Source organism: Mytilus edulis, chromosome 11, assembly GCF_963676685.1.
Source record: "Mytilus edulis chromosome 11, xbMytEdul2.2, whole genome shotgun sequence".
In the NCBI taxonomy this organism is placed as follows: domain Eukaryota; kingdom Metazoa; phylum Mollusca; class Bivalvia; order Mytilida; family Mytilidae; genus Mytilus; species Mytilus edulis.
The window spans coordinates 16,637,233-16,651,177 of NC_092354.1; the positions used below are offsets into that span (position 1 = coordinate 16,637,233).

The 13,945-nt window shown below is 31.9% G+C and overlaps 1 protein-coding gene across 2 annotated transcripts in view; it reads right to left on the minus strand.

Moving 5' to 3' along the window:
- Positions 1-850: 850 nt before the first annotated feature.
- Positions 851-13,945, minus strand: part of LOC139495239 (protein dispatched homolog 1-like) — a 40,146-nt gene continuing 27,051 nt past the window's right edge. For both annotated transcript variants that reach the window (XM_071283488.1, XM_071283487.1), the window contains exons 6-11: positions 13,763-13,897; positions 13,006-13,135; positions 5,730-5,857; positions 4,842-4,919; positions 2,774-2,944; positions 851-2,401 (exon numbers count right to left, since the gene is read on the minus strand). In XM_071283488.1, coding sequence (XP_071139589.1) covers positions 1,871-2,401; positions 2,774-2,944; positions 4,842-4,919; positions 5,730-5,857; positions 13,006-13,135; positions 13,763-13,897 — 1,173 coding nt within the window. In that variant the 3' untranslated portion in view covers positions 851-1,870. The remainder of the gene's footprint in view (positions 2,402-2,773; positions 2,945-4,841; positions 4,920-5,729; positions 5,858-13,005; positions 13,136-13,762; positions 13,898-13,945) is intronic.

Consider the following 13,945-nt stretch of genomic DNA (forward strand, 5'->3'; position numbering starts at 1 on the left):
GACGTACGTCAATAGAAGCGCCCTCTATGTTTCGCTACTGCTTCGATTACAGGGGACACAATTACGTATTTTCTACTATCTAAATAACTTATTTACAATGTTATAAAAAATATAATAATGATCCATTATTAACGATATAACATATACAAATAACATAACAATAACACATTTCTTTTAAAAAAAAATCATTAAATTAAATATATGAGGGTGTGGATGGGGTTTTCAAAATAGGGGATAATGTGCAAAAAGTACAGATTAAAAGACAACAAATAAGAATAAAGAAAAATAGGGTGTTTAAGATATATAAATAAAAGAGAAAACGGACAAAATAAATAGTGATTTGAGAATTATGGTGGAATTATAAGAACAAAGAAATAAAGGACCCTCATACAGACCCTCATATATATACATTTTAAATTCAGCACCAATCGAGATAGCGACTATTTATGCATATATTTTCTCCGTATAGCGCTTTTCCTTTCCGTAAATTTAGTGTACTAAAGTCATATTAAGTGTAGTGATACAAAGTAAGTACGGAACGGATTTGAGCTCTGCGCCGGAGATTGATATTCTCTCTACATGTTTTAACACTTTTTTACACATATACTGTACATATATCTTATACAGTGTCCACCTAATCTAGTAACCAATGTATCTACATTTGTTAAAAAGAGTTTGCCTATTAGCCCCGTGTTTATTTCACGAGCAGGGTTAAATTCGGAGTTTTTGAAACGAAGAAGAATTGTGGTCAATCTGACTGAAATGCAGACAGTTTTCAAGCTTTGATTACAAGAATATGAAAAGGCCCCTTTCTACTTTCTGTTTTAAACAACTTTTAAGATGCTCTGGCTTTTTTCGGATAATAACACACTGTCAACAATTTGAAGATTGAAATTTCATTGGCTGATATAAAACAATTATCAGAACAGAAAGTAGCACGAAGTGTTTGTCAGATCATATTCTAAGCTTTGACACATGTTCTGCTTTTTAATCAGATTAAATTAGAGTATACCAGCATCTATTTCGAAAATTAGATGGGCTATTTTGTCCCATGAACTTGGGCTTTTCTTTTTAGTCATACGAAACGCTGAATGGGATTTTTTTTTCACCTAAAGAAAATACCTAATTAAAAGTAGAATATTTTTCATGGGATTTCTAAAATGTTACATTTTTGTTATGTCTAAAATACTTCATCGTATGTCATGGTCTATGTTATATCTAAAATGATACATTCTATGTTTCTGTATATACAAAATATTACATCTAGTGTTTATATGTCTAAAATGGTACATTGAATGAACATTTTATGTTTTGTCTTAATTTAACATTTTATGCTTTGAATGGTAGATTATATTATATATAATTTCTAAAATGTTACATCTATTGTTATATCTTAATGTTACATTTAATGTTTTGTCTAAAATGTTGCATTTCATGTTTTGTTCAAAATGTTACATTATACGTTTTGTCTAAAATGTTACATTTTATGTTTTGTCTAAAATTTTGTATTTAATGTTTTGTCTAAAATGTGACATTATATGTTTTGTCTATGATACATAAAATACACTAATGGAGATGAGTTATAAATTTAAATCCTGAACGGCTTCTTTCAAAACATTATTGTTTCAAGAGTTTTGAGATTCTTCGATGATCCACAATACTAAATTTATAAATTAAACAGAATCACTTTATCATAATCTCTCTTGTCCGAACATTGTAGTACAATTCACCACCCTAATTCTTAAAAGGAAAGTTTGACCTAAAGCACGGAATATATATCTTATCACAGTTTCTTTTTCAAAAGTTTTGTGATGCAATAGTTTGCTAAACTATCTAAAACAAATCTTTAGTTAGGACTACATGCTCCAATTCATACATTTTTTTTGTCAAAACCGTTAACGTTAATTCGTGACACGTGCGGCGGAACCTGTGACTGGATTAATTTGTTTTGTGATCCAGCAGCACTTATTGTTGACGCTGACATCGACTGGTTCAATGTTATTTCGGAATCTGTTTCTGTCTTTTCCGTCTTCTCTGTCTTTTTCAATTTATTTCTGCACTTGGCAAACAATGTTTTCAAACACCCTGTGTTGTTCTCGGGACCAAGCATTCCCATTAGTAGTGTAAACAAACCGAGGGAGAAAAACAGGGAAAATCCAATTGTGCAAAATAAAAATATCCCAAACTGCAAAAAAAATTGTACCATTGCAAAAAACATAAAACACGATGCGCCCAATGTTGTACATGCACCTGAAAACACGGATGTTGCCATTTCTTCCAGCATGTCACGTGTTCTATTTAATCGATCCTTGTGTAGTGATAGGTGATATCCTTCCGCCAAATGCACAACATAATCCACAGCTAACCCGACGACAATACACATGTTCAAAGAAACTAATAACTGAAATGAATTAAAAAAATGTAAAATCAAATTCAAAATACCAGTAAAGTTATTCAGTTATTGATAATAAGGTCTATGGAAAATTATGACATTTTAGCGATGTAAAAAATCATCCCATATCCTACAATTACTGATTCAGAAGCTGTATCTGTTCTTATACATCTTTGGCTTCATATTTTCCGCTTAAAATGATGAAGGTAAATACAGAAAATCTATTCAGACCCATTCAGTTTATAAAGTTGTTTTCAATTGTTTCTGTTTTTTCAAAAAACATTTTCTCAAAATGTCATAACAACAAAGATCAAAAGCGTTTTTTATCAATGATTCATTAATAAAAAAACAAGTATCTACGCGAAAGCTACTTATACTTACTCCTAGTTTCCAACCAGCAAGGGGAATAACTCCAATAACACAAATTGTTGTACAACATATTGACATGGTTGCAAAAAATCCGATTATTACATTCATGGTTGTCAAGGTCAGGATAGGAAAGGCCAAGGTCACTCCTATGATGATTCCTTGCACTGCATTGTCCGCTAAACTCTACAAAACATAGCAGAGCAAAGTTATCAAAACATTTATAAAAACGAAAAGAACTTTATGAAATAAAGATTTAATTTTAATAATTAAATAAAATAACCATTAAAAAGTAACAAGTGGAGAGAACAGTGAAATAAACTGTCTGATATGTAAATGAATATTGATTTCTAAATTAAGCAATTAATGAATGGCTGTTATTTATTTTGAATTTACAAGTTTTATCGTTTATATCAATATACAATGTTATTTCCATTGTTTTATGTAATGAAGGTCTACATATAATAGTAATGCTGCAGCTGATTTAATAAGTTTATGTAAATAAATCGGAAAAAAAACTTTGGTTTCTTTATAGTACAATCTGAATAAAATTTGGATCTATTATAATTTTCATTCGTATAGTTCTGGACAAAATATTCAATTTCATGATGTTTGATGTATAGGGAAAACGGTAGTATTACATTTTCCCAGCATTAGGTTGGCCTTTTGTGTACCCAAGACAGGGCGTAGGAAGTCAACTTGAGAACGCTGTGATTGGATGTATTAAAGGGTACAAGTTATTTTTTTATTTATCTATTAATAACTGCAGTGTGTATATTTACAATATAAATTTTAGAACCTATTGAAATATTTTCTAGAGAATTATTCGAAAATGTTGCATAATTAGTAAAGGTTGAATCTAGTGCATTTGGTTACTATGCAATTATTCTAAAAATAGTAAAATCACGTGAAGGCCGCGTGGAGTCTGCATGCACAAAGCGTGATAGATATTGTTCGGAACCAAATTGCGTTCTGAAATTCTCTTGACTTTTTATTACTTTAACGTATTCCCAATCATTTATTTATTTAGTATATTGATATATAATTGAACCATAAAATTAATTTTTGACTCTTCACATTTAACATAATCCGCGAATATTTATTTTGAATTTATTGAACCATAAAATTAATTTTTGACTTTTCACATTGAATAATTATTGCCATTCATTATAAATAAATTTCTATCAAAAATTAGGCTCAAAGATATATATTGATACGAATAACAATGTACACAGATGTTTGCGTATGAATACACAACGTTAGAGTGGGCGTGTCTTCATAAAAATTGATAACATTGAGAAGCTAATTCTTTTAACCAATCATAAGACAGTAAATACACCAAATTTATTTATTAAGTTTTGTTTCCAAGCGGATATTTTTGTAAAGTGTCTATGTACCTGTCCCAAGTCAGGAGATTTTAAGGTGGTACCCATTTTGTCAAAGTATTTACTTTGACACTTTAACAAAAATATAAAAATGTAAAAAAATTTGAACCAACCGTATTGTCAGATAAATTACACTGGTTGTATAGCAATTTGACAAACACCAATTTTGATCATAGAGAAGCTTAATATTCCTTTTACAATACAACGTAATTAAAACGTTTAGCTGACTTTACAGAGTTATCTCCCTGTAGTGTTAGGTACCACCTTAATTCGGTTATTTTAGTTGGTAGCTGTTTGTCGAGTAATGTTTTAGCATAAATCAGTATATTGGATTTCTTGTTTTAATTGATTTACATTTTGTCATGCTTCAATGGATATCTTACAATTTATCATACGGTATGAGTGATTAATCACCAGCCCAGTAGTCATCACTTCTGTGATGACGTCATGCATTATCCTGGACATGGTCATATTAATTAGAATTTAACTGCATATTAACAAAACTTAATACTAAGGATTTTCACCCCCCCCCCCAAAATCCCCGGAATATACTTCATTAAACCCCTTCGGATCATTGGGTCATCAATGCTCTTCAACTGCGTACTTTAGTTGATTGGAGTCACTGATAAGTGAAACACCTGTCTCACGTTCACAATATATCATAGTCCCCATAAAAGGCTTATTTAGTTTGCTCTTACCTTCTGTACATAAAACCAGTGCCATGTTTGGAATGTCAGTTGGAATCCGCCTTTAAGACCAGTCGGCATTGTTGAGACCTGTACCAAAAGCAAACTTTAATTTTAAGGTGGTACCCAACACTTTAACTAAAATTAATTTGGCTCGTTTAATTTTCTTAAAATTTTGATAAAGTATTTACTTTTACTCTTTGACAAAAATGTAAAAATCTTAGAAAATTTGAACCACCCGTTTTATCAGAAAAATTACACTGGATATATAGCAGTTTGACAAACACTTATTTTGATCATTGAGAAGCTTAACATTCCCTTAACACCACAACGTAATTAAAACGTTTAGCTGATTTTACAGAGTTATCTCCCTGTAGTGTTAGGTACCACCTTAAGATAATACTTTTAAGAACTGTGTACCTTAAATGTAAACTCAATAATGTTCTTCCCATTGTATGCTTTTACAAAAATTCTACAAGTAAACCTATTTTGTGGCGTTCGGATTTCACTTGACAATTTAATGTATCTTTTATTGTGTACTTGGAATGTAACCCGAGTAATGTTCTTGGTGAATTCTTAATGTATGCTTTTACAAACATTCTACAAGTAAAAACTCTTTTATGGCGATCAGATTGTTAGTTGACATTTTAATGTATCTTTTACCGTGTATGTAATCTTAATAATGTTCTTGGTGTATTCTTACTGTATGTTTTTATAAAACTTCTACGAGTAATAGTCATTTATGGCGATCAGATTGTTACTTGATGTTCTAATGTATTTTTTTCAATTAAGAAAGGAAATGAAATATTCATTTTCATTGATCAAAGTAAGGAGCAGATGTTCTTTTCTGTGAACATAACTGTTATATATACATCAATCGGAAGTAGAATTACATCTTACCAGATCATTTATGAATGTTTCCCATAACTCCACTAGCGGTATTCCAGTAGCATATCCGGTTGTCTTCCGATTTATAGTGGTATTGATCTCTACGGCTATGTACTTAAATTGTGTTCCATAATATATTGCTGTAAGAAGAGGTTGTCAGCTTGAGAGAAATTTTATAAAGATGTACTAAAAGGAAGAATATTGATTTCAGGATGCAATTGCAACCATGGGTCACCTGACGGCTTTCAACACTGACCAAAACCCATACTGCATTGTCAGCTAAAAGGAAGAATATTGATTTCAGGATGCAAGCGCAACCATGGGTCACCTGACGGCTTTCAACACTGACCAAAACCCAAACTGCATTGTCAGCTATGAAAAGCATCGACATAACAAAATGTTTGAACAAGAAACCCTACAGCTAGCGCAGCCTAAATTATGAAAGAAAAAAAAACACATACGACAAACAATTCATGCGTCTATTTTTCGTGAATGGACGTAATGTACTAAAAAAATGTGACAACTGGTTGTATACATGTGTTGATCCTTTCTTATCAATATTCACCAAACTCATTATTCAAAAAAAGAATTAAACAACTCTTTATAAATTTGATGCATAGTTTGTTTATGTAATTCATACGTGTTTCTCGTTTCTCAGTTTTATATAGATTAGACCGTTGGTTTTCCCGTTTTTAATGGTTTTTCTCTAGGAATTTTTGGGCCCTTTATATCTTGCTTTTCGGTGTGAGCCAAAGCTCTGTGTTGAAGGCCATACCTTGACCTATAATGGTTTTCTTTTATAAATTGTTGCTTGGATAGAGAGTTGACTCATTGGCACTCATACCACAACTTCCTATATCTATATAGGAAGCACTTTTCAATGTTAACCTTCACCAGGAACGCTCCTTTAAAAGTCAAGGATGATTACTGAACCGATCAGTTGGAGAGCTTCATGACCAAAAGGAAATACAAAATAACCAATAAAATTGAGAATGGAAATGGGGAATGTGTCAAAGGGACAACAACCCGACCAAATAAAAAACAACAGCAGAGGGTCACCAACAGGTCTTCAATGTAGCGAGAAATTCCCGCACCCGGAGGCGTCCCTCAGCTGGCCCCTAAACAAATATATACTAGTCCAGTGATAATGAACGCCATACTAACTTCCAAATTGTACACAAGAAACTAAAATTAAAATAATACAAGAAAATCTAGCTAAATAAACTCATCATAGATACCAGGACAGGTCAACTTTGCCTGAGGGAGGGGAAAGCCCGGGAAACCAACGTTTCTTAATAACTCATAAAGGAACAATTCAAGAAACATTTATTTTCAATCATGATGTCGGTATCAAAGTTCTGTCTAGGGAGCTGATGATATGGCGCCTACGTGTGCGGGAGTTTCATTGAAGACCAATTGGTGGCCTTCGGCTGTTGTCTGCTCTTTTGTCAGGTTGTTGTCTCTTTGACACATTCCCCATTTCCATTCTCAATTTTACAAACACTTGATTTAAAATCAATTAAAAGGATTTACTTGAAACTGTTTTCTCAATCCGTTTGTATCTACATCTTAAAGATTTACGGTTTTAAAACAAAACACATCCCATAAAAGCACATTATTCTATTGGCAATTCAAATATATTTCTACCTCATATAAATTAAATAATTGTAGAAATACACCTTTAAATTCTTCGAAACCAATTAATAACCATAGACAAAACCTTGATAAATAATCAAATAAAAGGGTGAGTTGAAATTGGCTTTGCTATCTATTCATATGTACTTTAAACCCCGTAGAACTCAACAACGTCTTTTAAGATTTACTGTTTTTAACTATACGGATATCAGCATGTATTTTCAAGTGTTGATTTATTCGAAATTTAAAATACTAAAATACCGGTTGAAATTGCATTGTACATGTGTAGGAATTCGGATTGTTAAATTAACTCATCATAGATACCAGGTTAATATAGTTATCAAAAGTACCAGGATTATAATTTAGTACGCCAGACGCGCGTTTCGTCTACATAAGACTCATCAGTGACGCTCATATCAAAATATTTATAAAGCCAAACAAGTACAAAGTTGAAGAGCATTGAGGATCCAAAATTCCAAAATAAAACTTTTGCAAAAACAATAGGTCATAAATTAAAGTTAACCCGTGTCATAACCTCGAAAATCCATGAAAGTAGTTTGTTTTGGGATTTTTTTTTAGTTCATAAAAGTTCTTGGAAACGTGAGAAGATATTGTACAAGAAAAATGGGCTATTAAACCCGTAGAACTAAATGTCATTTAGATTAACTGTTTTAAACCAAGCCGGACACACATGTTTGAAGTGATATTACAAATTCATGGAAAAGTTGAAGTATAATTTTACCCGATAAAGAGATAATTAACCCCGTAGAACTATATGTCTTTAAGATTTATTGTTTTAAACCCAGTCGGACACATATTTTTTAAGTGTTATTACAAATTCATGGAAAAGTTGAAGTATAATTTTACCCGAAAAAGATATCATTAACCCTGTAGAACTATATGTCTATAAGATTTATTGTTTTAAACCCAGTCGGACACATATTTTTTAAGTGTTATTACAAATTCATGGAAAAGTTGAAGTATAATTTTACCCGAAAAAGATATCATTAACCCTGTAGAACTATATGTCTTTAAGATTTATTGTTTTAAACCAACCCGGACACATGTTTCAAGTGCCATTTCGATTGATTTGACTGTACTTGTAATGTTAATGACGACACATTACAACAGTTACTGACGTACTGGAATAGAAAATGTTAATAACTTATGGGTCATAAACTTAAGTTTACCGATAGTCAACCCTAGTAAATCTTTATTAGTATTGCATGTGGGACTTTTTTTTTTATTTATCACATAATTGGAAAACTTAGAAAAGAGGGACAAAAGATACAGAGAAACAGTCAAACACATAAATCGAAAACAAACTGACAACGCTATGGCTAAAAATGAAAAAGACAAACAGACAAACAATAGAACACATAACACAACATAGAAAACTAAAGAATAAGTAACACGAACCCAGAAGCTATTTTCAAACATTTGATATACATGGAAAAGATATGATAAGTAAAACACACCAGTTGACTATCTTTTCAATCCTATATGTACGTTATAAGATTTTCAGTCTCTCTGTTTAAGTTGATTTAAGAAATTGGTATTGACTTCGAATATTACGTATTTTGTGTTTCGTTAAGTATCTTTCAAAACAATTTCTCCTCATATACATCGTCATAATAGAACTATACTACTAGAGTTCTTTTGAAACTAACTGTGTACCAATTACAAACAGCTGATTTATATTCATGCAAATGTACGTTTAGTTGATATGGATTTTTATCTTTAATTAATTTGTCTTATCCTGGTTTATATCATTGTTTATAAAGATTTACTTTTTCAAACCCGGAAATAATTAGTATTATTTAAACCAATGTCCTCGTATTGATTGGGAAATGGGACCAAATTGAAATGTTATATTCCAGATACAAGAATAAAACGAACCGTAGCAAATCATTATAAAGCAGACGATATGATTTCTATTTTGGACGACAACCGATTATGAAAAGATTTTTTGAAGATCGATACAAAAAAATGTTTCAGAAATTATATACTGCTTGAATTCCCTGAAACCGATTTGTTCAAAGTGTCTGATCCTTTTGTCATTTTGAACAATAAAATATGTTTAAACTAGCAAATTATTAACAAACACTTGTTTAATAATCAATTAAAAACTTATTTTTTCTGTTTAAAACCATTATGCATTTACTGTTTTAAACTTGGATATACCAATGTTTTAAGTGGTTTTTGAAATTGGTTAGATTACACTTGATTTACAAAATGAAAGCATGTTTTAAATTGGGTGTCCTTGAAAATTATTTCAACCCAATATATATGTCTTTAAGATGTATCTATACTATTAAACGAGAAGACCTCATATTGTGTGTCGCTTCTCTTCCTTCCTCGATAAATTAATCATCATGCCTCAATGTTCTAAAGGTAGCATGCATAGTGACTGTCGCATTTGTCATCCATTCTTATGATTATTCAGATTGAGTTATTTTGGGAGAAAAACGACAAAAAAAGGAGTCCGGATATTGATTCCGTCATCAGACTGACTTTTCGTCATAGATAAGACTTCCGATTTGAACCATGCACAAGTACAACCAATCGTATGATAGATAACAAAAATGAAAAATAAATAAGGCAATCACAGCGTTCTCCATATCATGGTGTTTAGATCGCAAGAACAACAACTATTATCATGATTATACCTCCTTAGAGAGGACAATTATTTTTCGAGTTTATCTACGTGTAAACTACGATTATACTACTTTAATATAGATACTATCTGTATTCTTTCTATTGTTTTCTTTGAATTTTTTACTATTGAAGGGGTTTATCTACATGTAAACTACGATTATACTACTTTAATATAAAGACTATCTGTATTCTGCCTACTGTTTTCTTTGAAATTTTTACTATTGTAGGGGTCATACCAGTTGCATATATATCACAATAGGTAAAACATGTGGAAACAAGAATGTGTCCATAGTACACGGATGCAACATCGGTATTATATTTACTAAGTTTCGAGTTGACTGGACTTCAACTTCATCAAGAACTAGCTTGACCAAAACCATTAACCTGAAGCAGTACGGACGGACGAACGAACGAACGAACGAACAAACGAACGAACGCACGGATGCACAGACTAGAAAGCCGAATGCCCATAAGGGAGCTACCATTTGATTTTATGGGGGGGGGGCTAGGATGAAAAATTATGTCCTGCATTTTTTTCAGCTGTAATCTCTGTCCTGCCTTTTTATTTTTCACTCTGTTCGGTCCTGCCTTTTTTTTTTTTTTTTTTTAGTTTATCCTGACTTTTTTTTTGCAAGCGTCTCATCCTGCCTTTTTTTTTTACTTAAAACTCCTGTCCTGCCTATTTTTTTCAAATTTCATCCTAGCCCCCCCCCCCCCCCCCCCCCCCCCCCCCCCCCCCATAAAAATCAAATGGTAACTCCCTTAATTGTGCATACAAATTTATTGTTGAAAGTGAAAGTAGTGATTTGGCAAAAATGAAAGTAGGGTAAAGATCATAGGGAGACAGAACCTTTTTCGGGAAATCGGGATCGGTGTTTTTAAGCTCGGGATTTGAGATTGACCCTTACGGGATTTTGGGATTTCGATATTTTCAAAACACGAAAATAATTGAATTTAACAGAAAGGAAACAAATATCGGACTTTGGAAAAAAGAAGAGGGCTTTTGATACCTTTTATGAAATTCTCAATACATAATATCTTTTACAAAAAATCATCATGCCTGCAACAGTTTACAAGCTGTATATGCCCGCGATTTCGCGGGTGTGTTCTAATTATTTATAATGCGTACACATCCAATAAAACACATTAGTTTATTTACATCTTAAACATGTTTCCATTATATTTAAAGTAAATTTTTCCAGATATACATGATATATATACAAATTGAATTCTTCGAAACCACTTGAGAACCATTGACAAACACTAAATGACTGATTTGTTGAAATGGGTTATATTTTTTATCAAATGCACTTGTTAACCCCGTAGATATCAACCGTGTTTGTAAGATCTACTGTTTTATACCCATCCGAATACATATATATATTTATATATATGTTTCAAGTGTTATTTCAATTGATTTGAACGTTATTACAAAGTTAGTCTTTAAAAAGTTAGTTACCACATTACTTACATAAAGGGAAGTTCGTAATGTGTAAACTTATTTGGTCATAAACTTAAGTTATCAATGATAAACCTCGGAAGTCTACGAAAGTATTTCGCGTGGGTTTTCTTTTATAATTGATAAGAGATTTCTTGGGGAAACATAGAAGATTATTTTCAACTATTTGATGTATACTTCCATATTTCCCATTTCCTTTCTCAATTTTATATTGTACAAGGGAAAGGGATGTTTACAACTACGTCTTGTCGATAGGAATGTCATTATGGCTTTTCGTATTCTCTGTTTAAAGCCTATCTTTAGCAATTGGTTTTATTTCAAAATTAAATTTTCAAACCACGAGATATCACTGCCTCCAAGATTAACTCGGAAACACATATGCTTTACGTATTATTTATATCGATTCCACTGTATTTATAGAGACATAAGACCAAATCGAAATGTTATAGAGGTCACCACGCCAAAACAATAACAAACCACGAAAAAGCAGAAGACGTCATGTTCATGCCAGACGGCAACTAACGACAACCACTTATTAAACAATTTAAAATACAACTAAAAAATGCATTTTAGGACTATACTACTGAAATTCTTTTAAAACGAATTGAGCATAATTGACATGGACCACTTGATAACAATTCGACGTTTCAGAATGTAATGCATCCTGGCTAATATTTTCAAAAGTGTACACCAAAACGTCCTGATTGGTTGAAAATGTCATAAACAATGGAAATTTAACCAATGACGTGACGTTATTTTCATTTTGGGTACGAACAATGAAATTACCCTTGCTTAAGATTCTGAAACGGCCAATTGAGTACCATTGACAAACAATTGGGTTTTCTTTTTATATATATTTTTTAACCCATATAATCACCGTCTTTTAAATTTACTGTTTTAAACCCGGACACATCTATTTTTCAAGTGTTATTACACTTGATTTGATGGCACTTGTAATTTAAGAGACTTAAAGATTACCAAAGCTACTGATAAAGCGACAAAAATCATGCTTGTCCTAAAGCGATCTTGTCAACACTATTATAAAGGACTGAATAGGGAGTTACATTTTTTTTAGTTGTTTGTTATTCATTCCATAACTTTGAAAAATTATTTTTCACACAAACTGTTTTGTTTCGACTTATATTTGATGTGTTTCCCTCATTTTTGGTTTGTAACCCGGATTTGTTTTCTCTCAATCGATTTATGACTTTCGAACAGCGGTAAACTACTGTTGCCTTTATTTCTTTATTCTCTATTCTTTGTAACCCTTACTTTCTATTGCTTATATCTAAGCACCCAATAATCCTGGCTGTTCTTTATCTTTTGGACTTTTTTTATGCACTTTAAAGCTATTATTTTCTATTCATTAAACCCTTCTCAGACCTTCAATCATATGTATCTTACTTTGACACTGGATTACAAAAGTTTATTTCTGCGTTCATCGTTGTTACCTTCATGTAAAGTCATTCTACGCGTGCACGTTCACGTTATCCTTTTTTTAAATTCAATAACAGTAAGTAAAGAAGTAAAGCTTACAAGAATCTGAGAGAAGCTGTTGTGTAAATCCACTTGTATTTTTATATTCACCAATCAGGGCATCGTGATGTCCAAAATCGGCCGTATAATTTTTCTGAAACTCGTTGTAAAGCCAGTATCCAACAGGTATCTACAATCAGAGAATAGTCATTCTTGTTTTTATACAATAAGACAATGTATTCAATAGATATAAGAAGATGTGGTATCTATGAGTGCCAATGAGACAACTCTCTATCCAGTCACAATTTGTAAAGTAAACCATTAAAGGCCAAAGTAATAAACACAGAGCTATGGCTCACACCGAACAGCAAGCTATAAAGAGCCCTAAAAGGACTTCTGTAAAGTATGAATGATGTAATTGATTTGTTTTGAAACAATAACTGATCTTAGATGTTTTGGTATAGTCTTTAAAATGTATTTTTTATTATGATACAGTTTTCAGTCGTGTAAAAATGTATAGCTTAAACTTTTAAAAACAAAATTAACGAGCTCTGAGGAAAATTCAGAACAGAACTCGATGTTTTCATTCATAATTAATCAAGAATGAACATGATTTCGTGCAGGCAAACCTCAATCGTAATAAAAAGTATAAATAAAAAGTTAGTTTTATCTGACAGGTCCAAAAATGTTCACCGTACCACTCATCAAATGTAGTTTCTAAAAATAATGTGACGAAAATTTTTGTTGGACAGACAAGCTGGTTACAATTTAGCCACACTACCAAAGAGGTGTTATACTATATTACATATTTACTCACTGCTAAGTAGTCTTTGAAAGCTGTTGTAAAGGAGGATGAGTCGTAGTGAGCTGGCAGAGCATTCATAAAGTTTATAGTCTTTGTATAGTCCCAGGGGAGAGATAAGTCTACTATCCCAATGTCTGCTGACTTCGACTGAAAAGAGATAAAACAAATATAAAGATATAGGAAGATGTGGAATGA